At 35.9% G+C, this 26908-nt stretch overlaps 3 protein-coding genes, 1 long non-coding RNA gene and 2 pseudogenes across 5 annotated transcripts; 5 read left to right on the forward strand and 1 right to left on the reverse strand.

Moving 5' to 3' along the window:
- The first annotated feature begins 1642 nt into the window (after positions 1-1642).
- On the forward strand, positions 1643-1757 carry LOC141709430 (small nucleolar RNA R71; annotated as a pseudogene).
- Positions 1758-10547: 8790 nt separating this feature from the next.
- On the forward strand, positions 10548-13258 carry LOC141708709 (GCN5-related N-acetyltransferase 3, chloroplastic). Of its 2 annotated transcripts, XM_074512465.1 has the most exons (5): positions 10548-11066; positions 11392-11450; positions 11795-11851; positions 12442-12620; positions 13122-13258. In XM_074512465.1, the coding sequence occupies exons 1-4, from the start codon at positions 10632-10634 to the stop codon at positions 12599-12601; spliced, it is 711 nt and encodes a 236-aa protein (XP_074368566.1). In that variant the 5' UTR covers positions 10548-10631; the 3' UTR covers positions 12602-12620; positions 13122-13258. The 2 variants fall into 2 exon arrangements, with proteins under 2 accessions (XP_074368566.1, XP_074368567.1); XM_074512466.1 differs by lacking the exon at positions 13122-13258 and having other exon boundaries at positions 10549-11066; positions 12442-12694.
- On the forward strand, positions 12643-14270 carry LOC141708707 (uncharacterized). The gene is made up of 2 exons (XM_074512463.1): positions 12643-13534; positions 13670-14270. Exons 1-2 carry the CDS (start codon positions 13081-13083, stop codon positions 14221-14223), a joined length of 1008 nt encoding a protein of 335 aa, XP_074368564.1. The 5' UTR covers positions 12643-13080; the 3' UTR covers positions 14224-14270.
- A 150-nt stretch (positions 14271-14420) lies between these two features.
- On the forward strand, positions 14421-16784 carry LOC141708710 (uncharacterized; annotated as a pseudogene).
- Positions 16785-18680: 1896 nt separating this feature from the next.
- LOC141703409 (uncharacterized) lies at positions 18681-19172 on the reverse strand. The gene has a single exon (XM_074506949.1). The coding sequence runs from the start codon at positions 19170-19172 to the stop codon at positions 18681-18683; it is 492 nt and encodes a 163-aa protein (XP_074363050.1).
- Positions 19173-22432: 3260 nt separating this feature from the next.
- On the forward strand, positions 22433-23148 carry LOC141708712 (uncharacterized). Its single transcript, XR_012569596.1, has 3 exons — positions 22433-22562; positions 22726-22935; positions 23016-23148. It is a non-coding gene; the product is annotated as an uncharacterized LOC141708712 (long non-coding RNA).
- The last annotated feature ends 3760 nt before the right edge of the window (positions 23149-26908 follow it).

Consider the following 26908-nt stretch of genomic DNA (forward strand, 5'->3'; position numbering starts at 1 on the left):
ATTTAGCGTCTTACTAGCATAGTAGACCACATGAAAGATATTAGACTTTCGCTGCCCAAGAACTGTTCCCACTGTATAATCACTTGCATCACATATCATCTTAAAAGGTTCTCACCAATCAGGTGCCGTAATAACTGGTGCGGTGATTAAACTCTTCTTGAGAGTATCGAATGCTGCCAAGCATTCATCATCAAATTTGAAATGCACATCTTTCTCAAGCAAGTTGCACAACGGCTTAGATATCTTAGAGAAGTCCTTGATGAAACGCCGATTAAAACCCGCATGACCAAGAAAGCTACGGATTCCTTTCACAGAAATAGGTGGGGAAAGATTTTCAATGACGCCCACCTTGGCTTTATCCACCTTAAGACCTTTACTGGAGACCTTATGCCCAAGAATGATGCCTTGCTGCACCATGAAGTGATATTTTTCCCAATTGATCACTAAATTGATTTCCACGCACCTTTTGAGCACCAAACGGAGATTATTCAAGCATTCATCAAACGAATGTCCAAAGACAGAGAAGTCGTCCATGAATACTTCGACATTATTTCCAATCATATCAGAGAATATAGCCATCATGCATCTCTGAAAAGTGGCAGGTGCACCACATAAGCCAAAAGAAACTCTGCGAAAAGCAAACATGCGAAATGGACAAGTGAAAGTAGTCTTCTCTTGATCTTCTGGTGCAATGCAAATCTGATTGTAGCCCGAATAGCCATCCAGAAGACAATAATATTCATGACCAGCCAATGTGTCAAGCATTTGATCAATAAATGGAAGAGAGAAGCGATCCTTCCTCATGGCTTTATTTAACTTTATATAGTCCATGCATACCCTCCATCATATGACTGTTCGAGTGGGGATGAGCTCGTTCTTCTCATTTGCTACCACAGTAATACCTCATTTCTTAGGTACACATTGCACGGGACTCACCCAAGAACTATCAGAAATAGGATAGATGATTCCTGCATCCAACCACTTTAGAATTTCTTTCTTCACCACTTCTTTCATGATAGGATTAAGCCTTCGTTGTTGCTCAACAGTTGGCTTGCTACCTTCTTCTAGCAGAATTTTATGCATACAGTACGAAGGGTTGATCCCTTTTATATCTGCTATAGTCCATCCGATGGCCGATTTGAATTCTCTAAAAATCCTCAAGAGCTTGTCCTCATCACTACCTGAAAGGTCAGATGCTATAATAATAGGCAAAGTAGATGCATCACCTAAAAAAGCATACCTCAAGTGTTCAGGCAGTGGTTTAAGCTCCAAAGTAGGTGCTTCCTCAATAGATGGTTTGAGCTTTCCCTCAGCATTCTTGAGATCAGTACTTCTCAGAGATTCAAATGGCATGTCTAGCTTTCGTTTCCAAGGACAAGCTAAAGAATCGACCTTCATAGACAGCGCCTGAAGCTGCGCTACAATAGCTGTAGCTGCATCAACTTCCATAATACCTGCTACCTTCCCAGGCATCATCCTTTGAGTCGGGTTTTAATGCTCGTTTGCAGCCATAGTTTCAATAAGATTATAGGCCTCAGTATAGCTTTTGGCCCACAAGGCGCCTCTAGAAGCTGCATCGAGCATGGGCCGAGATTGGGCCCCCAAACCATTATAGAAACCAGTGATCACCATCCAGTCAGGCATACCATGATGTGGACACTTTATCAACATCTCCTTGTAATGCTCCCAAGCCTCGCACATAGATTCTCCTTGTTGCTGCGCAAACTGAGTAAGAGCACTCCTCATATCTGCAGTCTTGGCCATTGGATAGAACTTCACCAGAAACTTTTATGCAAGATCTTCCCAAGTAGTGATGGACCCAGCTGGTAAAGAATGTAACAAGTCCTTCGCTTTGTCCCTCAGAGAGAATGGGAAAAGCCTCAGCTTGATAGCCTCATCAGTAACAGCATTATATTTGAAATTACTACCTCGACAAAATTCATGATATGCATGTTAGGATCTTCAGTCACAACACCTCCGAAAGAAACAGAATTCTGCACCATCTGAATAGTGCCCGGCTTGATTCAAAAGTATTGGCCTGAATAGCCGAATGAACGATGCTTGACTGAATGTCATCAATTTTAGTCCGAGAAAAAAAATCCATAAGGGCTGGATCAGCTTGAACTATTCAATCGCCCATTGTTTCAAGTTCTTTCGTTTCACTCTCTTTATCTGAATCTTTCGTTTCAATTTGTATCTGTCTCCTCAGCTTTATCCAGATTCATCTTTCGAGTGTGAGAACGTGTTTGCATAAACGCTCGCTAGAGTTCCTGAAACACAACCGAAAGCAGTAAGTAACAAGTCTTAATCAGTGAATCATAATGACCACTGATGGCAAGTACATAAACTAAACAAATTCACACCGAGTCCCCGGCAGCGGTGCCAAAAACTTGTTAGGCACAAAGTATGTGCTAAATAATTCACGCAAGTATACGCATTTGCAAGTAATATAGAATGATTTCTAGTTCATTCCCACAGAGACTCAGATTAATTATATTTAATTAACACTTACTCACCAATGTATGATTATTCTTCAATGTCAAGACAATTAACAATTAAGATTGATTAACTAATATTAACTACGAGAATTAAACACTTGAATTAACAATATTAAACACACATGAGATCATAACTTCATTACTACTTCATTCAATAGTTATTGTTATTAACCTTAGCATGTAATGGTGATGATATTAATCGAACAACACGAAACTGAAAAATACCAACTTTCGTTGTACGAATATCATTCTACCAAGCATCCACAATTAAGATAGAAGTTGAATAGGCATCAATTATGTTGAGACCCTATATGTCTACAGAATTTGACAACATAACGATTTAAGTGCAAGTTATTCATTATGATTACACAGGGCAATTAAAACGGTTAGAGTTACCCACTAATCATACATACAATACATGAACCTATGCTAGCATGGCAAGTTCTAAATCTCAAGATTCACTTTCGCTTCACAAGAGATTAGCAGGCTATCTTACATGTTCGCGACGCACATAAGACGAATAAGCACAACCTATACTAGATATCATACAATCACTACATACCAAGGTATTAAACAATTAACTAAAAAAATCCATAGTAAATCCACTATGATCCCGTTATCACGATTAGCCCATAATAAAACTCATCGTCACCATGGGTTCATATGAAAACATGATAATAACTCAACGATATAAACTAATAAAAATACTTAACAAACAATGAAGTACGTCACAAGAGTATTAAGGTTCAAAGAGTAAAGAAAACTAGCATCCACTGTTACAATGAATTAAAAGAATTACAAGCTAAACGTATACTTCCTCTTCTTCGTTGTTGTGTGCTAAAACGGTCTTCTTGATCTTCTCTCCTTATTACTTGTTGTTGAAAATGTCTTCCAAGATCGCTTATATAATAGCCCAAAAGAATTAGCGCTCACAGAAGCCCAATAGAACTCGAATTCTAAAAATCAGATTCTGAAAATCCGCACCCAGATGGCCGCCTCCTCCTTCCAGGCGGGCGCCTCCTACCAGGCGGTCGCCTGCTCTCATCAGGCGGGCGCCTGCATCACTTCTGGAAAATTCCTATTTTTGCTTCTGCTTCTTCTGAATTCTTCGCACATCAACCCGAGCCGGATTCCAAGCACTTACTTAGGCTTTATTCTGATAAAATCCACCTATCTAAGCAGTTATACCCTGAAATGCAAAAACACTAGAAAAACGCATCAAATACACTAAATACTCGAGTTCAAGACACCAATTCAAGCCATTACGAGACGTTCTAAGTGGTATAAAATGCCACCTATCACCGTCCTGGGTCTCCTTTCCTTACTCGATATCTATTTTTTTTAGTATGACATGTTCTATCACTCTCCCTATAATCGGGGTCATCATATACGTTAAAATCATTGTTTTACACTTCATTATATTATAGGTTCCTTCTATCTTGATGGCGACCTCCTTGACTATCAAATTCAGGGTTTTCCCTAAATCTTATTCCTCGAACTATGGCTTTCATCTAAGATCCCGTCCTTAAGCTCTTGAAGGTTTGGAACCAAAATTATGTAGGAATACCTCATCATTGCCTTATCATCTTTCTCGGTATTAATCTCTTCTCCAGTCATTGGCTCTCTGCCTTCATTCATCAATTTTTCTTGGCACAATATGATATTTTCCAATAATTCAGGCTGCATTACAATCTCAAACAACTTTTCAGTACGGGCTCCGGTTACCTTCACTTCTATTTCCATTTTCTCAAACTTTCTTATCAACTCTCCCAAAGATATTATCATCTTGAGTCTCTCCTTTCTACTAAGGGCATTAGCCACCATATTGGCTTTCCCGGGATGATAAGAATCTCATAATCGTAATCCTTAATTAGCTCTAACCACCTTCTTTGGCGCATATTGAGCTCTTTCTGCGTGGAAATATACTTGAGCTCTTATGGTTTGTGTAAATCTCGCACTTCTATCCATACAAGTAGTGCCTCCAATCTTTAGGGCAAAACTATTGCCGGGAGCCCAAGATCATGGGTGGGATATCAAATTTTATATTCCCTTAATTGTCTTGATACATACGTGATTACCTTGCCGTTCTGTATAAGAAGCACCCTAATTCCTTATGCGAAGCATCACTACAAATCACAAAATCTCCTTTTCCATCCGGCAACGCCAACATAGGGGCCGTCACCAATCTTTGCTTCAGTTCTTGAAAGCCGTTCTCACATTTCTCTGTCCATTCGAACTTCTCAGTCTTACGAGTAAACCGCGTTAAAGGGGCTGCTATCTTTGCAAACTTGAATGAACCTACAGTAATAACCGGCCAATCCTACCTCTGGTAGTCGCCCTAACCACGATCATCAATTCCTCAGCGGTCCTTTCTTCATTCTTGTCAGGATCCTCCACGGGATCCTTCTCAGCAACAATCCCTTTTGGGATAACATCCTTAATATGAACATCATCTGATCTTAGGGTGCTCCATTGGATCCACAATCTGATCCCCAATATGTAGTAAAACATCATCATGTTATTGCTCTTGAACTTCAGGGTTCGGAGTCCCACTATCATATACGATAACGAATTACGCTTCTATCACAATATTTATAAGGGTTCCCATAAGGGTTTTAACTATCAATACTACGTTAGGTAGTCTAACTATGAACTTGGCAAGAGTTTTTATTATCTTACTGAACTTCTTATCTTAACGCCGCATCATCTCTGAGGTTTATAACGCTTAGCTCTGATACCATTTCTTTAACACCCCCAAATCCGGGGTCGAGGATCTGGGTTGTCACGAGTTCCATTTCACTTAACAACACTTAATCTAAATAAACAACCAAATACTGCGTACGGTGACCCCACAATATACACACACACCACAAGTTATAGTCTCAGAGATGAATACCAAAATAACACAAGTCATTTTACACCACAATTATAAGTCATTACACCTCAAAAGGGTTTCTGAATATATTTACATACTCTTTGCCATTATTATAATTCATAAATATACATAAGTCTGGTATATCAAAAGTTGAAAGCCTAACCTATTGGTAGTTCCTACCTCAGCTACAACGGCATCAACGCCTACAGGAAACTGCGGAACATTTCCTATCCGCTCGCGAATTGGGAGTTTGGTCATGTTCATCTTGTCTAGTTGTTGTTGTGTGATGAAAGAATAAAGTAAGGGTGAGCAACAAGCCCACCGAAATAATATATATAATAATTAACAATATATGAGCATTCTCACAGTACTCACGAAAGTCTTGGTTAAGAAGAAATGAACCAAGTTTGATATCTTATCGTGACCAAGTCACAAAATATGCAGTATATATTTATATATACTTTTCAAAATCTTGGAAATCCTCTTACATGCATAATATACACAGAGTTCCAGTTTATAACTGTATAAAAATATCGTTGCAAGGTGATCTCGTATATCTAACCTTGTCCCAACATTTTTCTAAAAATCTTTGTCATGCATAAGATAATTCTTTACTAGATATAAGTTGAAAAGATGAAGTCACAAGATACTCCCATATACTTATATCTTTTACGAATACTACTTGAACTACCACCGTTCAAGGTATAATCAGTTTCAAAAGTTCATCACATAGATGAGACTACAAGATAAGACTTGAATGGATTCAATCTTTGAAATATCATTTGAAAGAAATGAAGTTACGAGATACTTCATTAAGTCCCGATATATATACATACACCTATATATATATATATATATCTCATACATTCCTTGAAAACCTCTGTCATGAAAAGTATAAACAGAGTTGTAATATCTAATGAATTTGGAAAGAAGAAAACTTTGGCATAAACCCGATATCTTGCTGATCATGCAAAGATACCAATTAAGTAACCTTTTCTACTAGTAGATGGATGAATCCCCCACCGGTCATCACCCTGGCAGCATTAGGACCTTGTGCTGGACCGCCACCCGTCCTCTTACGCATTGATGGACTGCCACCCAGCCACTTACACTTTGATAGACCGTACCCCGGCCTGTCGCTTATGCCGGATCCCTCAGATTTTTAAGCGAGTATTTAAATCCCCTTCGAAAGGAAGATCTTAAATTTGAAAACAAGTTTTGGGATCCGCTCTAGCCTTTAAAATCATTTTGAAGAATCGAAAATATTTTTGAAATCGTTTGGAATAAGGATGATTTGATAGAATAAATCAATTCCAAGATAACCAAAGAATATCTGAATATTATGCTATAAATAATATTCCAATAACGAATAGCTTTTATCAAAGCAAATGAAGTAAAAGTTTTAAATATAACTTTCTGAAAATATTTAAGGTAAGAATGATTGACGATATCAATCATTTCTCGAATACTTGGCGAATAACGAAACATTATTCTTTAAGAAAATAATGAATATTATTTAATAAAACAAACGGAGTCAATAGTCCTCGAATGAATAATCAAACTAATATTCACTTATAATTTAAAACTATCGAATAAACATTATTTGATTAATAGTTTTGAAAACTATATATATATAATATACTCTGGAACATCGCCTCCCGGTTTAGAAAAATGTTAACCTTTGGGTCCCTTATACTAAGGGTATACGCAAATAATTCCTATCTTCAGCATAGGTATTATGCAGTTTATAACAGTTGAATCAACAATGAGATAGCAAGATTATGAAACAGGCATGCATATATATATATATCATGCTCCAATATATCGCAAGATTTCCTAATAACAATCATGCATTTATCACAAGATAATGCATATACATATTTACATCACAACAACAGTATAACGGGTAGAAAACTTGCCTGATTGTTCTGTGGTATACTTAAGCTTAGAGTGGGTCCGATAACCTATGAACAACAACATAAGCCGGAATTAAACCACGGTCGATTAAAAAACTAGACTTTATACACTTAGACCCTAACGTTCGCTTTTGCGCTTAACGATTTACATAAGTCGCTCGAGTACCCTCGGCTCCACCATTTTTATAAAATTAACCATTAAATATTTTAAGACGACTCTTTCGCAAGTACTTTACCAACTGCCTAATCCACCTTACATAATTGTTTCATGTTTTGATTAATCATTTAAGAGTCTCAATTATGGTCTCAAAGTTACTCGAGGTTTCGGGGTGCGCTCGCGAAACGTCGTTACTTAAAACGGTCGTTTCTCATTGCTCGTAACTCGGATTTAGACGAACGACATATCAAAACGAAGCTCATAACATGAACTATCTAAAAACGGCAAAGGTCATAATCTTACAGTGATTTCACGGGTCCTAAAGTTAAGCATAGAAACAGTTAAGGAAATTTGGGCATTATGACGGCTAGAACTTAGCGATTTTCAATATTTTTACCGCTCCAAATCAATCCCTTCCAACTACAATCCATCTACAACTTTAAGATTTAAACCTAGGATACTGATCTTAGCCAAAACAAGCTCAAGATCCTCAATCCAATTCAATATCATACCATCTCCATAATCAACTAATCTACTTAACAATCAAAGTTCAATTCAAGCTTAATCATTCAAACAACTACTCATTCATCCAAACCATCCCAAAATTCAAGCAAACAAACTTAGTACTTAAAGGTACAGAAATTTTATACCTTTATATGTGAGGGGAAAGTTTCTAGGAAGCATTAAAACCTTGATTAATCCTTATACAAGCTTGGATCTAACAAACAATCAAGAAAACACAAGGTTAGATTTTGAAGTTTCTAAAATTCTGATTGAAAGAACTATAAAAATGAGGGTCTTACCGTGCTTATTTGGACGAGACTTGTGAACAAGAGGTGTAGGACATCTCAATACCTTTCCAAAGAGCTATAGAACATAATATTTGAGTGAGTATTGAAGGAGATATAGTAGTTTGAAGTTGTTGCTCTGGTTTTGGCCGAGAGCAAGGGAAGAAATGAAGAATGCTTCTTGTTTGTCTTGAAAAATGAAATGAATTGCTTGGTTGAAATTAATATAGGTAATTTAGGTGTTAAAAACATGTGGATGGGAATTAATTTTGAACAAATATCTTCCTCCTTGATGACATCATCCATCATGCATCACTTTCTTGTCATGTATCAATCCCTTGTGGTTTGATGATGTCATAATCCTTGACTTCTTGTACAAGCTTGTCTCTTGGTCGCTTATTTCTTTTACGGTTCGCTTAACTCTCGTTCTCATTAATAGTTTGAGGGATCATATCTGGGATCTTATTACTTGAGCTTCCTTGAACTTTTATTAATATCTTATATTCCTTTAATGATCCTCTACTATAATCCTTAAATAAAAATCATTTTAATTATGTTACCTTATACTTAATCCTTTCGGTATCTGGTGGATTTTCGGGAAAAACCAAAGTGTTCGAATCCGAAGTCTGATGACCTTTACATACACTCAATTACTTTATGGAATACTAATACGATCTCAGAATTTCCATAACAGTACTCTTATATAGTGTGGTTTGATAATTTTTCTCAATCAGCATCATCAGCAAAAAGTTACTATTCATCAGGGTTTCAAATATTTCCAAAAATTGGGGTTATTACAAGCGACATGGAGAGAGAGGGAGAGACAGGCAGGCTATCAGACAGAGAAGGAGAGAGACAGAGAAAAATAGGAAGGAGAGAGAGAGCGGGGGGGAGAGGAGAGATAGAGAGAGAGGGTGGGAGAGGGAAGGAGGGAGAGAGGGAGGGAGAGGGAGGGGGAGAGAGAGAGAGAGAGAGAGAGAGAGAGAGAGAAGATGAGCACATGCATACTTCAATACAATAACATACACACAAACATACTTGAATACACAGACATATGCTTAAATAAACACAACTCGAAACCCTAATTTGAAATAAAAGTACAAGCTCAATTTATGAATAACACCTGATGAAATAAGAAAGCACTAGTTCAAATCAATCGAAACCCCCAAAACTTGACCTACTTCAACTCCAATTATAGAAGCCCCAAACTGGAACCCCCAATCAAAACCCTAGTTATCAGTAATCAAACCCCTAATTAGCCAAATCGACGCTGAAATCTTGAAGCCGGAGATGAACACCTTGAATAACCCCAAATCTTGAGAGAGTATGAGTGAGATTGTGTGTGAAGGGTGAGTGATTGTAAGTGAGAGCGTTGAGTTTCTTTTTTTTGCGAGGAGAGAGTGTGGAAAATGTGTCTGAAAACCGCCCTATTATATTTGTTAAAATGTCAACCCAGTTCCCCAATTTTTTTTCTCCCGCCCACCAATTTCAACTCTCGGCCCAAGTTCATTCTTAAAAACAGTTGAGCCCATCTTTTTTTGCTGAAATTTAAATGATTAATTTCTATTTTTATTAAATATTATTTTTAACATTTAATTATGAGAAAAAATAAATTAAACAATATGTAAATGTTGTAAAATTATCAATATATCAACAAATTAATGACTTGTAAAGTTTTATATATAAAGCGTTCAATTTATCAATATAATATTATAAATCACGTAACTAATATTATTAATTTCTAAAAATAAATAAAATATGTATTTCAATTATTATTTCATTTCTATGTAAAAATATGATCTGCAACATTTGCAACCTTGCAACCTTAATAATTTCGTATTCAATTTCGAGTAATCTCCTCTGTAATATTTGCAATCTCATATTCAACTTCGATCATACGCAACATTAACAAAACCTTAGAAAACTTTCACGAGAAAATGATTCATCGGTGTATATTATATTAAATATCCAAATATACACTTTTCTAATTTAAAAACATAACCTCGATGTTACGTAAATATTTAGACAAATTTGTTTATGTGTTTTTCTTATTATCTCAGGAAAATATCATGATATTAACTCTATTCTCTTTTGTAAATAGCTTTTGGTATTCTTTTATAAATTTCCTAAAGTATATTGAGATAGTCAATTTAAGTAGTCGAAAAAGTAAAGTTAGTCATTTTTTACGGAATGGTCATTTTCATTAATTTTATTTAAACAATGATTATTTGTAATTGGTTTCATTTGAAAAAAACGGGAGAAGACCGGGTCTAGAAAAATGAAAATTTTATAATTCGGACACATTGACCTGCAGAGACCCAAGTCAAACAAAGATCATATAAACACTTCTTGATTTGTGGCAGAGAATACACACACTGATTTATCACACAGATAAACATGTCAGTTATTCATGGTAGTTACTTTCCCTCCATAATTTCTGCAAAACTAAGCAACTACAAAAGAAAAACAACAAAACAACCACCACTTCCAGTTTTCATATCCACCAATCCATCAGATATCAACCCTTTTCACCTGAGAGATCTTTACAGTCAATGCAACCATTCTCCTCACCGTTTTCCAGTTCGAGATGTCGATAATCGAGTTGAGGCAGTAGAGGTTGACAAGCTCAGCATTGCAGTTGACAACAGTACTGTTGTTGTTTCTGTTTTTACTAGACCAGAGTTTGATTTGTCAGAGGAGAATGAAGATTTTGAAGGTGGTGGAGATTGGTTACGGAGAATGATGCCTTTGTCGCCTGCTAATGGACGGTTGGTTGGGTTTGGACGGGCTGTTTCGGATTTTTGTCTCACTGCTTCTATCTATGATGTTATGGTAAAATATCTAAACTGATTCTATATAGTGTTTGAGTTGCTTAAGTTTCGATAAGCTCGAATTGGCTTTGAGTTGGTGATTTTAGATATTTTAATAATTTGATGCTCGAGTTCAGCTTAATAAATTAGTCTAACTACTCAAGCTTGAGCTGTGTCCCGTCCAATTGTTTTACATCTTGAATTATTTGACTCATTCACACCCGCCCCTAGTTTAAGTAACTATTCTATTTGCTCTGTCTGGAGAAATCGATGCATAACATTATCATCTGATGTATATTGATATAGTTATGTATTTTATTTTTATTTTTTAAAATTTTGGTTATCAGGTTGTTCCAACTTTGCGACGTAGAGGAATTGGTAGAAGGATTCTTCAGAAGATAGTAAGGTTTGTGGAATTTCATTCATAATATGAATTTTTAAACTCCGTCTGGATCATTTGCTTCATAGTTTTTTATTATGCTACGGGGTGTTTGAAATTGTTGTTGCCATTTTATGATAAGAGATGGTGATTGTTGTAGTTTCGGCAAGTTTCTGTTCTTAATAGTTTTTTAGGTACACTGTGATATTGTTGTTTGGCTAATTGACAGATAGTTTGTATTACTTTCTGGTGATAATCTACTTATATACTGGTAGTTTGTATTTCATATATGTCGTGGTCGCTATTTTCTTGTGATTTTATTGATCTTTTGTCTACGATTTAAGTGTCTAACGCTTTGTGTCCATTGGCAGATCACTTACAAACAGAGGCATATATGATATTGCTGCCCTCTGCTCTGAAGAAGAGAGGTATCTTCTTAATTGATCAGACATTGTCTTGTGACTGTTATTGCTCCATTTTTCTGTCATGGTGATACTTTATTTTCAAAAATATGAAATGTATACAAACAGTTTCTAGCAGTATATATGTTTCTTAAATTTTAGAAGGCATCAACAAAGTTACTACTCTCTCTATTCCACAGAAAGTGATTCATTTTAATAAAATGGTAATACAATTGAAAACCTTAAATTCAGATCTAAACCTGGTTGATCCTAATTCAGCATTGTAACAGCACTGAGTAAAAGCATATCATAAATTTGTACAGTCTGTATTAGTAACACTGGTACAGCTACTACAATCATGTAAGACCTAGTGCATCGTTTAATTCTGCTTTGAGAAGCTTAGTCTATATTAACTGTCACTCTTCTCCGTATCAATTATTGGATAGTAAAACCAGGTGATGTAGTCATCGAATGAGCATGGTATAGTCTATAATCTATGGTAATGGCTCAAATAATGTTTATAGAGGCTTCATCTCATAAATCAGCATGTTAGATTTCTGTGCTGTAGCCATGAAAAACTTTCATCCTAAGCTATTATTATTCTATAAAATTTTCAGGCCATTCTTTGAGGCATGTGGATTAGGCAATGACATAATGGGTTCCACCACAATGATGTATACCAGAACCAGTTCGACTTCTCAGGCCAGTCAGATGGTTCAGTGCGCTGGTAGAAAATTACTCTTATTGCCACCAGATCGGGAGCCCTTTCGGTCGTGATATAAACATGTTAATAGTGGTACATTGATTCTTCTGAAGCTTATAAAGAAACATAGGGATCTTCTGAAACTTTAATACTATAGTCCATTTAAATTTGGTGTGTTCACTTTAATTATATAGGACAGAAAATATTTGATAGATTGAAGAGGAGAGTAGAATGGGATAAATAAAAGATGGGAAAAAAAATCATGGTCTGTCCTTGCGATTATTCGTCACCTAATGGACGTTTCAGCCATGTCTTAATGCTGTAACTTTTGACTCACTTAGATTCTTGTCCCCCTTTATGAGTAATGGATGAGAAATTAGATGAAGATAAGTCCAATAATATAATTATATTAGGGAAAAATGGCCCTGGCATCAAAGTAAAGTAGCCTTCTAAATGATGCAAAGCATCTTCACTTTATCTTTTATCTCTAATCAACTTTACTGAAACACAAAATGGTTTGTCTTGTTCTTTTCAACACCTAAACTTACGGTTAATGGGAAAAATCTGGGTTGAAATCTGCTTGATTTCTGCAAGGGGGCTGAGGCGTACTTCAGCTCTTTGGAAGCTCCAATGGTTTGCTGTTGGATGGATTGATCCGGATAATAAATACTGCACAAAGATTGATGCATCAGGGAATGCAAATCCAATTTGGAAGACTAAGTTTTCTATATTAGTTGATAGCTCGGAGTCCAATTTTGATGACCTAGCTCTCCACGTCGAAGTCTACAGCCGAGAACCGATCTTCCTTAGAGAAAGGCTCCAGGGAACAGCAGTTATTGTTTTGAAAGAATTTCTAGACAAGTACATTAAGAATTCAGAGGTTTCAAAGCCAGTTGACGAAGTAGGGAGCTTTCAGTTGCGGAAAAGAAATTCAAATAAACCTCAAGGGTTCGTTGATGTATCAATTCGAATTTCAGAGAGAGAGGAAGAATCAGATTTTTACCCAGGTATGTTAATCTGTCATGCTCTCTATGAATTTTTATTTAATTTTGTTTGTAGCATTATTCCCTTTTCTTTCTAGCAAAAGCATTTGTAGGGGACTTGATGTGTGCTCAGAGGCTCTATATGCTGAATTCTTGCAGGTAATGGGGAAGGATTCAAACTCCGTGATCGTAGAAATAGCAATAACATGGCTAATCCATATGAACCAGCACAAGCTTACTCACCAAAGTTGCCCTTAGACCCGTCGTCCCAGCAAGCAGAGAATGATTCACATGAAAATTTGCCTTACATGCACCCAATGCCATTTCCTACAAACAATTCCAGTTCTTCTGCTGCAGGTCCAAGCTACCAATCATCAGCAGGACCTAGCTATCAACCGCAGCTAACTCCAAGACCACCACCACCTTCTGCAGGACCAAGTTATCAACCTCCACGAACTCCCCCACCTCCACCCCCGCCATCAAATATTGGTTATATATCGACATTCAATCCAAGAACGCATAATTTGCCTCCCAGTTACATAAACATGCCACCATCTGGAGCAGCCCCCGGACATAATGGCCGACCTGGTTTGGGACTGGGGTTGGGCGCTGGAGCATTAGCAGCTGGTGCAGTTATATTTGGAGATGATTTTATTTCAGGGTATGATCTGCCAAGTGCTAGTTTGAACATATCAACTGATCTTCCATTCTGAGAGAGAGGTATCTGATTTTATTCATAAGATTGTTTGTCAATAATAAATGTACATTACAGTGACCATCTATAATCTGGTAGATGTGTTTCTCTTTCAAATCTTTTATTTTTCATTCCGGAATGTAATAAAATCCAAGTTCGTATTTGTAAACAATGAGCGAGGCATCAGTCTTTGAATATAATTCCGTTGTCACTTCGCAGTAGCTACAGTTAAATCTCGTTGCACTATATTAAGATTGACCTACACAAGGGGACAAGTGCTTAATAACTGCACCAAACCTTTGTTGACCAGTTTCCGGCTTTTCGCAATAGCCTACTGGGCAATAATTTTTTGCAGTAGCAATACTAACAATGATCAGTTTATCACCATTCCTTAACACTTACCTATTCTAGTAGCAGCAAAGCTATGGTGATGAGCTGGTTACAAATAAAGCACATAACTACATATAGTAAAGACTAAAAACTAACACAATCTAGAGTCTGCTCATTTGAAGCACACCAAATATGATAGTATAAATTAATCCTGTGTTTAATATTCTCACGTTTTGGTTAATACAGAGCCTGACTGAGTAACCTTAGGAATATCTGAAGCACTCTCTTTTATTCTCTTCTCTTTGTGTTAATGGAAGCTTTAGTATGTAGAAATCTTGGTGATCCAACAATCCCTCCAGACTCATCATCTGATTCCCCACTCACTATCTCAAAGTATCACCCTATCCCTGCATTGAGCTCACCAACTTCAGTTCGAGTTCGAGTTCGAGCCAACACCCTCAACTTTGCTACTATGCTTAAAGTTGAGGGCAAGTATCAAGAAAAAGCAGCATTGCCATTTGTGCTTGGCTCAGATTATTCAGGTGTGGTTGAATCAATTTGAGTTGATGTTCGTAATCTTAAAGTGGGTGATCGTGTTTGTGGTGTCACAGATGTTGATTCTTTTGCTCAGTTCATCGTAGTTGACCAGACTAAATTGTAAGTCGATAGTTACACTATTAGAGCATTCCATTCTTCAGGCCAGTTTAAATGGAGACTCCATCCATCCTTTCCGATTATTTACATTTATGAGAAAGTGTCCGACACCCATTTTAAGGTACACATTAAGTACAGTTTTGTAAATTTTCTTTACAATTTTTTTTCTGAATAAAAATTTAAACATCCAACTTTTATTCAGAAAAAAAAATTGTAAAAATAAGCTGCATAACTAAACTTTGTATCGAGCTTAAGATGCGTTCCGGACGTAAACAATCGGAAAGAACTGACTGAGTACTAAATTGTAGGCCAGCAGACTAAACTGTTTTGAATCAAGTAGAAACTGGTCTAATACTGTGCAACACATTGTAGGTATCAAGTACCTGATGGGTGCGATTTGGTTGCAGCTGCTGCACTTCCCCTTGCATTTGGAACATCATATCTATATATTATAAATTGCTGAATAACCCTTTCCTAAGGTTTGGTATCCATATTTTGGTTCGGATATGATTTTTAACTTTAATTTGACCTAGTGGACTATCCATTTTTTAGGTTCGGTATCCATATTAAGTTAATAAAAGATTCATGATCCATGTACTTATTATGACCCATTTTAATTATAGAAACTTTGCGATACAATTTTAAATATGAATGTTGTTACTTATGGTAAGTTTTTAATACAAATTTGAAGTAATGTTTAAATTTTAATAGATCTATTTATAGAAATAATCTCATAAAATATATAACATAAAAATAACATATGTAACGAAAGTAGTTCTTAAATAAATTTATCATAATATGTAGATGCAATACACTTATTATATAGATAATTTAATCTTTCATAATCATATTATTCAATTTGAATTATAAATTTATTTATTTATTTTATTAAATAATTTTTGAGATACCCGTGTGCGTAGCACGGGCTATAAACTAGTTCTTCCTTAATTCATCGAGCTCGATTACATTCTGGTCAGGTGTTTAGTCCGCCCTGTCTAGCTTTACATTCTGTCACAGATATTGCTGATTGCATTTGCATCATTTCATTATGGTTCTTAATATTTGCTAATAATTTTTTTGCACTTCAAATGAGTCATCAAATTAAATGTTATATTGTTATTATATATCTGCTGATTACATTGTTTTAGGTATTGCTTGTTCTGGGAGCAGCAGGAGGAGTTGGGCTTGCAGCTGTGCAAATTGGAAAGATCCGCGTGCCCGAAGGGCAGATGCCCGAAGGGCAGATGCAACAGTGTAGTTCCAGGTGCCCGTCGTTAGATTGAGATCTGCAGGGCGGTGGGGAATTAACTGCTTGGTATCAGGTGAAGAGAATGGGATAGTAGTAGGTGTTCAAGAGTACTTCATGTCACAACCATCTATTTTTTTAGGTTATACAGACCGATGGTTGTTGCTTCATCTAGAGAGAAAAGAATGATAAATATACCGGTCATTAGAAATTTAAAAGGAAGAATGGCGATAAAAGGATTTCTCATGTATCGTTTGTAGCAAAACTATGAGCGGGAGCAAATCTTTGTTCTTTCTTAGTTCTTTTGGCTTGCCTTTCTAGGTAGTAGTAATATTAGTAAGGAAAAAATAGGGCAATCATATCATTCATAAATGTAATGTTATCCTGATTATTATGATAACGATTATATATATTGCAATATTCTGGATCTTGGTTATCATAGTACTACGACCTTCGAGAAAAAATATTGGATGTCTTTTCAACCGAGAAACAAAAAAGATGAATTCATTCCATTTTTTGTAAAATAGTGAAAGTAAACAAGAATACCCAAGATAACTACCACTATATAAATGAAGTCTGTAACAATTGCAATAACCCTATAGGAATCCAAAAGGGAGATTGGTCTACGTCACTCCGATCCCATTGTGAACAAGTAAGGTGACAACGGGCACCCTTTCCTCAGTCCAATGGTTGATTTGAATTAGCTGGTAAGAGTTTCAGTCTTTTTTTTTAAAGGGAAATGTCCCATAAATTCAGTTTGAGTCATCTAAGTCTAATTCGGGGTCGTCTGATAATAAAAGAGGTGCATGTCATACTATACTTAAACGAATTCAACCATATAGTCAAAGTGTTTTGTTTTCTTAGAGATGTATTTCATGATTTACGTACCAATTTAAAATGAGATTTATAAATACATGTATTTATTTAACTATCACATGAACCACAACATATAACATGTGATCTTTTCTTTTTAAGGGGAACAAAACCTCATAAATCTAGTGAGAGGTAACGACTACCATTATTTATAAAAAAATTACTTAAAGAGGATATAAAAGGGTGTATATCGACTTCCAATTTTCTGATTTTTCTCGTTGAACATAACACGGAAACTAATACGAATGAACACTCAACATAAAGCATAAAATTATAATATGCAACATTATAGAAGATACAAGGACAAACTCGTAAAAAAGTATCACAAGCATTTTTCACCATTTTTAACCTGGAGAGAAAAATCGAACTTTTCATTTCACAATAGAGAGAAATACCAAATATTGGGCTAAAAATGTTGATCGAAGATTCCCTCTTTAGAATTCAAACACGAGGTTCTTCCAATGTTATAATATGTCAAATTTGCAAGATTCATGATACCGCCAAATTAAATAGATTTTCACATAATTCTTTCTTGCTGCAAAAAAACAAGTAAACTCGAAAATGCAAGATATATTACAGGAGCAGGCCTTAAATTTTTGTAAAACCTTGAAATCAGTTATCTTTTATGGTAAGATACCTGAAAAAGTTAAAAAAATTACTTTATTGATAACTACAGTACTGAACTAAAAATCTGAAACCACACATATAGACTCAGGGTATAATATTACTTTACATCATTTCGTAAACTTCATCAAGACCACACAACCTTAAAAATCGAATATAGATTTCACCAATAATCTCTAGTACACCTTGTAATTAATTGATTTTTTCTTCTAATCCCCTTCATAAAGACGTCAATCATCTTGAGCATTTTTTTATAAATTCAATTTTTCGATGTCAATTCAATCCTGATAACACGAAATGTTGAACATTTTTTTTATAAATTTAATATAAGATCTGGGTTTCTACCAATAATTTGAGCACGATGACATAAAATGATAAATAATAAAGTATAATAAAGTATTAAATACCTTAAGAAAAGGTACATTAACTTACCCCGTAAACAGAAGTAATACAATTTTTTTTTCATGTTTTCATAAAAGAAATTTTATTGAGAAAAAAGAAAAGTAACATGACAACAAGAGCTAGCCGGCTCTTGGTCGGTTAAGAGGCCCCACCAGTTTCTACTTCTCTCCCCATGAAAAGAATTGATCAGTACACAACAGACAAAAGAAGGGATAGCAGGTGACATAATTAATTATCTTACTTAAGACTCAGGTCTAGTGACATTCCATCAGGCATCAAGCACAGGGGCGGAACCAGAAATCTAACATGGGGGGACCAAAATAAATAAAAGTAGAAAACATACCGATTTATTTGAGATGTGCACGCCTTTCTTTGATCAAATAAAAAAAATCAATGATCTCCTCGGCAGAAATGGTCTCCGCAATCTCCTTTTCAATATACACTATCAAATAATCCCTAAGAAATTCATCTTCCATTCGATTGCGAAGACTTGTTTTCACAATTTTCATAGCAGAAAAAACTCGTTTAGATGTTGCAGTAGATGCTGGAAGAGTCAAGACAAGCCTTAATAGTCTATCAACTAATGGATACATGTCAGCTTTCCCTGTGGTTACCAATCCATGATATAAATCACCAAGAGTAGACAGATTCTTCAAATCAGGTGGAACCGGAACATCTAACCCATAATGTTGTAGTTCACACTGTAGATGGATTTTTTCATCTCCCAAAAAATCTTCTGTATAAAACTTTTCAGCTAACTTGCAAATATTCTCTATGTTGAAAGACCTGTAACCATCCCTAGGATTTAGTGATGCACTTAAAATGAGAATCTCCGTCATTTATTCACTGAATCTATTGTTTAGCTCCTATAATTGTTGATCTATGGCAGTTGTAAAGATTTATACTCGGTAATGATGTTCCATTGTCACCATTTGCTTTTGTTTTCCTTGTCGACGAAGAGATTTAAGCACATCAAAGTAGGGAGCATTCATATCTGGAATCAAGATAGTATTTTCCTCCAACTGTTAAACCCCTTGACAGTAAAAGTATTCAAACCACACCTTCCTAATGGATTTTTAGCAAAAAGAAAATAATAAAAACAATATGCTGCATCTTTTTCTAGGGAGTACTCTAACCAAGAAAATTTATCAAACCAACTCTTTTGAAATCGACGGGGATGATTTTCTGAACCACAGAAGGGATAAACTTGCACAGGTTGATATGGGCCAAGATCAATGTATGCTCTCCTAATTAAATCTTTTTTATTTGGATGATAAGTCTCAATTTGTTTCCGCAAACCAGGATCACGTATTAACGAATTGAAATCAATAATTTCATCAGTGTTCTCATAATCAATACATTCATTAACAATCTCTGGATTTTGAGGATTTTGCTCGGAGTTTCTGTTTATCCCACCAAAAATCAGAGGCTCAACTCCATCTCCAGTGACTTCAATTGAGGCGGCAGAAGGTTCTTCATCTTCATAAGTAGTTGTTTGCTTCTTCTTGGGTTGAAAATAGAATGTAATCTCTTTTCTCTTACTCATATTTATGGATTAGATGCAAAGGTAGAGTAGATAAAGAGAGATGATATTAGGGATTATAATTTTGTAACTTGTATGTATAGTGTGTATTGGGGGTTTTGGGATCGGAGCAGGACAACTGAACAAGTATGTTCTGTTTGTAGACTTTAGTTTTAAGCATTTTTTTTGTTTCAAATTGTACTATCTTTATCTTATATGTTTATTTATTAATTATTAAGATTAATGAACAAATTCCATGATTTCCATCTAATCAATATTATTTTGAATGAAATAATTAACAAAATCAATAAAATTTTGTATAATCAATTCTCAATTTCAAATTTTTTTTTTAAATCTAGGGGGACCAAAAAAAATTTTGATAGTAAATTTTAAAATTTTATATTAAAATTTTGGGGTTATTCCGCAGTTGGCGGGGACCGGGGCTCCCTTGGGTCCCCCCAGTTCCTCCCCGTTGCCGTTGCAGTTGCTAGGTACTGGTTTAGTTTCACTCGTGAAGATTTTTGAGCATTTGCGATAGCTTTTGACAGAACCAATGAACTTTTATGACAGAGATTTTTTTTTCTTTTTTAAAAATTTAGGGGGGTTGAAAAGGTGCAACTCTTGCAATCAATTGGTGCTGATCATGTAGTGGACTTGAACAAAGGGAATATTACTGCAAGTATTAAGGAGTTCTTAAAGTCAAGAAAGCTTAAAGGAGTTGATATTTTGTATGATCCAGTAGGAGGCAAGTTGACGAAAGAATCTCTGAGGCTCTTGAACTGGGGAGCACAAATCATAGTCATTGGATTTGCAAGCGGCCAAGTTCCTATAATTCCTGCAAACATTGCCCTGGTTAAGGTACTTCTCAATGAATATTGTACGATCCAGTCCAGTCTCTTTTTAAGAATGGGTTCTAACTGAGAAAATTAAAATTAGTATGGAAATTAAATGATATTGCTAAAAGTTTTGCCAATGACCATTGTGTAGTTTGTTAGATGGAGTAAGTTGTCAAGCAAAGTAATTGTCAGTTATTTACTGACTGGTTAAATTTCTCCTGGGCCTGGGCGCGCTGGCTTAATGCATCATCTTCAACTTTCATATTCGGCTCCATAGATCCTAAACTGTTAAAACATGTTTTAATCTCATAAATTGTGTTGAGGTCTGGTTGATTTATTGATTATCACCTAAATCCTACTAATATTTGACGATTAAAACTCTCATCTATAGCAATTAAATCTCAGTTTTCACCGCTAGGTACACATTAAGATTCGCTAGTCATCTCTGTTAATCTGTCTGCAGCACCTGAGTGAGTGATTATATTGTTTACATTGGCTGCTTTCAGAATTGAACAATTCATGGATTCTACTGGGGACATTATAACGATGTGATCCGTCCAGAGGTTCCGATTTCATGTTTTCTCTTCTACAATTTTTTTGAAAGATTCTATTGACTCAGTTATTCTCCTTGGATTATGAGTTTATACACAACATTGATTTAGTTTAAAAAACATCATTACGATAGACTGACTTGATACTTGTAATATCAAATAATAGTCATCAACCTTCAAACTCGCAGAACTGATACTTGATTTTCTGAAAAACAACTAATGAAGTTTTAATTAGAAGGAACTCAACATTATTGATCTATTGTGTGACTCAACTTTCATGTTTTTTATCATATTTACTTGGAGCTTTGTACTGGCAAGCTCTCCACCAGACACTGGAACCGTGACAGCACTACTAGAAATAGTAGATACGACATCGGTGCTTAGACATCGGCATGTAATGCACCCGATGTTAAAAGCCTGTTTAACATCGGTTTAGAAAAAAGCGATGTTAAAAGCCTGTTTAACATCGGTTTTACATAGTAGCCGTTGTCTATGTTCAATTTTAAAATAATAACAAATTAATGTTTTTCACTTCAACATTGGTTATTTATGCTAACCGTTATCTATAACCATTTCTAAAAAATGATTAAATAAATATTTCAGTTCCCCCGCTGACTACCCAAATTTTCCCCCGTAACAAAAAAGTTGAAAAATTATTTCCCCCTTCTCCCTTTACTCACACACCCATACATCTCTATCTCTGTCTCTATCTTCATCTTTATCTCTCTCCCTCTCTCCCCCAAACCTTGACTCTCCCTCTCTCTCAAACTCGCAGCTCTCTCTCTCTTTGCTGTCTCTCTCTCAGACCACCGCTCTATCTCAAAAACCCTAATTCTCTCTCTCAAATATCGAACTTCATCTCCTTCAGCTCTCTCTCTCTCTCCCTCTCTCCCTCTCTCTCTTTCTATCTCTCTCTGTCTCCTTTCTTACCGCTACTTTCTTGTAAACCTAATTTAAACCTAATACAAAATCACTGAATCGAGATTTGTCTCTCTCTTTCTCCACTCTCTTCCGTCTCCCTATCTATATCTTGATGGAAGCTTCGATTTATGTAAAATTGATTGGTAAAGGTTAGATTTCGGCCATGGTGAAAGCCATTGACGATGCTTTGAAGAAAGGGAAGGAGTTTTCCGTCAAAAATCGGGCTAGAAATTGTTAGTATTATTTAATTTAGTAGCTTAAAATCGAGCCGAGAAAGCAAATATTTGGTTTGATTATGTATGTCAATTTTAAATTTATTTCAAAATTTTACGTTTTGATTTTAATGAAGCTTTTGTTTATAGGCCTGAAGCTTTGGAGCTTGAAACCAACCTTCAATCGGTAACATATATCTCTCTTTTAACTTTATTTACATCCATTGTGTATTTATATAGATCTGTCGGTGTATATTTATATTTGTATGTTCAATTTTGTTTATTCTATTATGTTCTGCTATTAAGTTTAGGTGTTAATAACACAATTAACTCTATATTTTTTGTATTAGATCTCTATGCTTTTATCATTGGGAGCTATGTCATTTGGACTGTTGTAACTTGGTGTTTTTCCTTTGATGTGTGGGTGGTGGCTGGATGTTTGTACCATAAGAATGCACCCTTTGAAAGTTCCAAGTCTGTTGTTGATAAGGATGCCAACACTAAGAAAAAGAACAAGTCTACTGACAGGAGCACAGCGTCTACAGCTCCTTTGAATAAAGGTATGATATTACATGTAACCAAGTCTCTTAATACATTCAACATTTTGACTGGTATTTCCTTTTTGCTAATATTATTATAGTGAGATGTCAATACTAGCTGGCGAACTACCACAGGTGTAGATATGAGTGTACGGAACACTCCAAGTCACACAAACTTCACTTCTGATAAAGATAACAGAAGAGGAATGGTGGTTCCTTTCAAGCCCCTCTCACTTGCATTTGAAAATGTGAATTACTATGTTGATATGCTTCCTGTAAGTCACCTGTCCTTTAAATTGATATTATAATATGCTGTTTTCTATGAGAGCAGAACATATGGTGGTCAACGATTCTCACAGTAAAACCATTTGTTTGTTCAGGAAATGAAGAGTCAAGGAATCACAGAGCACCTTCTCCAATTGCTATGAGATGTGAGTGGTGCATTCAGGCCTGGTGTTTTGACAGCATTAGTGGGAGTGAGTGGTGCTGGAAAGACCATGTTGATGGATGTATTAGTGGGAAGAAAAACCGGAGGGTATATCGAAGGAAGTATTAGCATTTCAGGTTATCCAAAGAACCAAGCAACTTTTGCTCGTGTCAGTGGTTATTGTGAACAGAACGATATCCATTCTCCACATGTTACCATTCATGAATCTCTTGTGTACTCGGCATGGTTACGTCTTGGTCCAGATGTGTCAAATAAAACACAAAAGGTTAATTCTCTTTTGCTTGCTGATTCTATTACAGATACGCCTCAAAACATTCACACTCTTGTTAAATACCTTATATGATTTTGACAAAAAGATGATGCTACAAAATCCCTGTTTATGTAGAGCATTATTAACATTGCTGATTCATTTGTATATAGTGAAGAAAGATCTGCAGGTTTCGGAGAATCTGGGAAATGGGTTGCTGAATATGTATGTTAAGTCTGGAGATATGGATTCGGCTGAGAAATAGTTTGATGGGATTGACATGAAGACGGTTTTTTCATGGATGTCTATGATAGAGGGCTATATGCAGAAAGGTGATTGGGAAAGTGCCAGTGTGTTCTTTGATCGAATGCCTGAAAAGGATGTAACTGCCTGGAATGTGATGCTTAATGAATTCATTGCGGGGAATGATTTAGCTGCTGCTGAAGTTTTGTTTAGAAGAGCGCCAGAGAAAGATGTGGTTTCGTGGAACTGTATGATTGCAGGGTATGTTGAAAACAAGAACTTCACAAGATCTTTGGAGTTGTTTAAAGAGATGATATTAGCAGATATCAGGCAGGATAGAATAACAATAAGTAGTCTTCTAGCTGTTTGTGGCTTTACAGGTGCAGTGAATTTAGGTGAATCAGTTCATTCTATCATGAAGAAATAGAACATCATGGGGGAGGAAGTTGAAGTAGCTTTAATGGATATGTACAGCAAGTGTGGTGCTCCAGATGAAGCTATGAAGTCATTTGACGACATTTCCATAAAATCCGTGTTGGCCTGGAGTGCCATGATTGTTGGTTTGGCGATGAATGGTCTTTCCAGAGAAGCACTAGACTCTTTTGCACAGATGCATCTTTAGTGATCTATCAGAACCTGATTAATTGTTGTTAATCAGCTTACAAAGTAATCATCGAAAGGACCCCAGAGAGATAACTCTTGAAGGTGATGAGGATGTATATATGCTTGCATACTCAGATAATACATTTTTTGTGTCATTGAATAATTATTATTGATGCAATATATCGAATAAAAAATTTGTCATTTTATAGATCATCACAATCTGATAGGACAAGATATGGTTATTTCTTTTGATTAGGTACCACTATTTACATATCCTTAAATTTCTAGTATTGATCTATATAATTAAGTTTTGCAATTAGTAATTTTGTTTCAATACAGAATGCAAGAAATTCTATAAGCTCCCCAGATTATTTTGTCCCTCGTGTGGGTGCAACTAGCAGTGCTGAACAACCTGATCCTTCTAATCAGGAGAGGCTTGATTTGCTAAGTGACAACCACGGTTCTATAAGTTACCCGGGAACTGAAATCAGGCGCGATGCTTCCCTTCAGTATTTTTCTGAAAATGATCTATTCCGAGAAGACCAAAGTGAAGACAGATTGGAACCAGATTGGGAATTAATGGAAGAAATAATGGAACAAACAGAAGTCGATACTCTAGCTGATGAGTTGGTTCCTGCAGTTTCTCCTCCACCTCAGCAGCACCAACAACCGACTTTTGTCATGTCAGAGCAGGATCTCGAATTTTTAAACTCTGATAATGTCTATAGTAAGTTCAAAATTTTCAAAATAATCTACTTTAATGATCCAAATTGTTTTATAAAGAAGTCATGTTGTTTCCTTCAACTGCAGGCCATAAATCACGTACATTAGAGATCCATTCAACTCCACCACCTCAGCAAACAATGCCGGAGCAAAGGATCCAAAGTCATCATTATGATCACATAACAATATTAAGCAACAGGTATTGTCCATGTTTTGCTTTCAAAATAGTTGAAAACAGTTTTTTTAACTCTTTTTTTGGTTTTGTTTTATGTGTTTCAGGCTTATGAAGAAGAGGATTATTGATTGTAGTGGCATACTCCGTACCAAAAAGGAACGCCCCCGAGATGCTCTTGTCAGCTGGAGGTTGAACAAGAGGCTAAAAAAAGATGCAATATTTTTTGAACCTTTGTTGACTGGTGGCTCCCTTTTTTTAGTTTCTTCACTTAAATTTGTTGGGCATCTTTTAATTAGATCTCTAAATGGATGTCTTTTTTTATGTTCAGGGTTGGGAAGTGACCTTTGTCAGGCTTTTCGGACAGACTTTATTTCTGAAAAACCTTATTTAACTACTCAGTCTTCAAATTTTGTTTTGTCTTCTCCCAGCAGATTGGTGCCTTCCCCTACTGGAGGACAAGACTCCGTTCCTTCCTTTGGCAATGATACCAGCTTATTGTCGGATCAGGCAGAGGCAACCTGTGGTGACATATCCGACCTGGAAGCATACACGGTTACACCCAGGTCTGACAACGTAACACCATTAATGTTGTTTAATGGACGAGCAGTTGTTGAGGACACTTCTGGTCCTGATGCTCCAGAGCTGAGGAATTCTGATGATGGAGTAAGTTTATAACTTTTGCTAATTTGTTCCTACTGCAGCTTTAGCGTTTTTGATCTTGAATTCGGAGTTGAATTCTCTCAATTTCAAAATTCATAATTAATGTAGGTAACAAAACTAAAATATATAGAGGGCTTTGAAGTCAACTACTTATCAGTTAATTGATTTGGTAATCGTTGGGAATTATGAGTTTCAAGTATTAATTTTAATGTTTCGAAAAGGTTATGTCTGATATCTATCGTTTACCTCAGGTTTTAAAGAATAGCGGCCTTGTTGATGTACAGCAAGAAGAATCATTTGGCGATGTGACTTTGACAGTGACACCAAAACTTTCAGAGGAATTAATTTCTACCTAAGTGTGTGGCACATGTTCTGGCATATCTTACTGGTGAGAGAGAAAATTCTTTAAAAATATGGCCTGAGATTGTTTTGCTCCTATCTTAAGGAAGATTTGTAATGCTTCAGTAATCAAGGAAAGTTCTAGTGACATATATGTGGCAAGATTGGGTCATGTCAATGTACTCAAACAGCTGCTAACCTTAACAGTGTTAGTTTTTACAATAGCGATGAATTAAGAAGACAAAATTCTATTCCAATTTTTTGAGATGTAATATTATTCACAGAATTAGAAACAAGACACCTGTTAAGTTTCAGACTATCTCATTCAAATTGACAGTATGCTATAACATGATCCATCTTAATATATGTGATCTGAGTCATTCTTTTACTAGGTAAGACATTATAAAGTAATTATTACTTACTACTTCTATACTCAGCATGTTTTTCTTGTAACCAGGTCAGTATCTTACAGAAGTTGTTGGAAGTCCTTATTATGTTGCGCCTGAGGTGTTGCATAAATATTATGGACCTGAAGTTGACGTATGGAGTGCTGGCG

The sequence above is a fragment of the Apium graveolens genome, chromosome 2 (genome assembly GCF_009905375.1).
Source record: "Apium graveolens cultivar Ventura chromosome 2, ASM990537v1, whole genome shotgun sequence".
Classification (NCBI taxonomy): Eukaryota; Viridiplantae; Streptophyta; class Magnoliopsida; order Apiales; family Apiaceae; genus Apium; species Apium graveolens.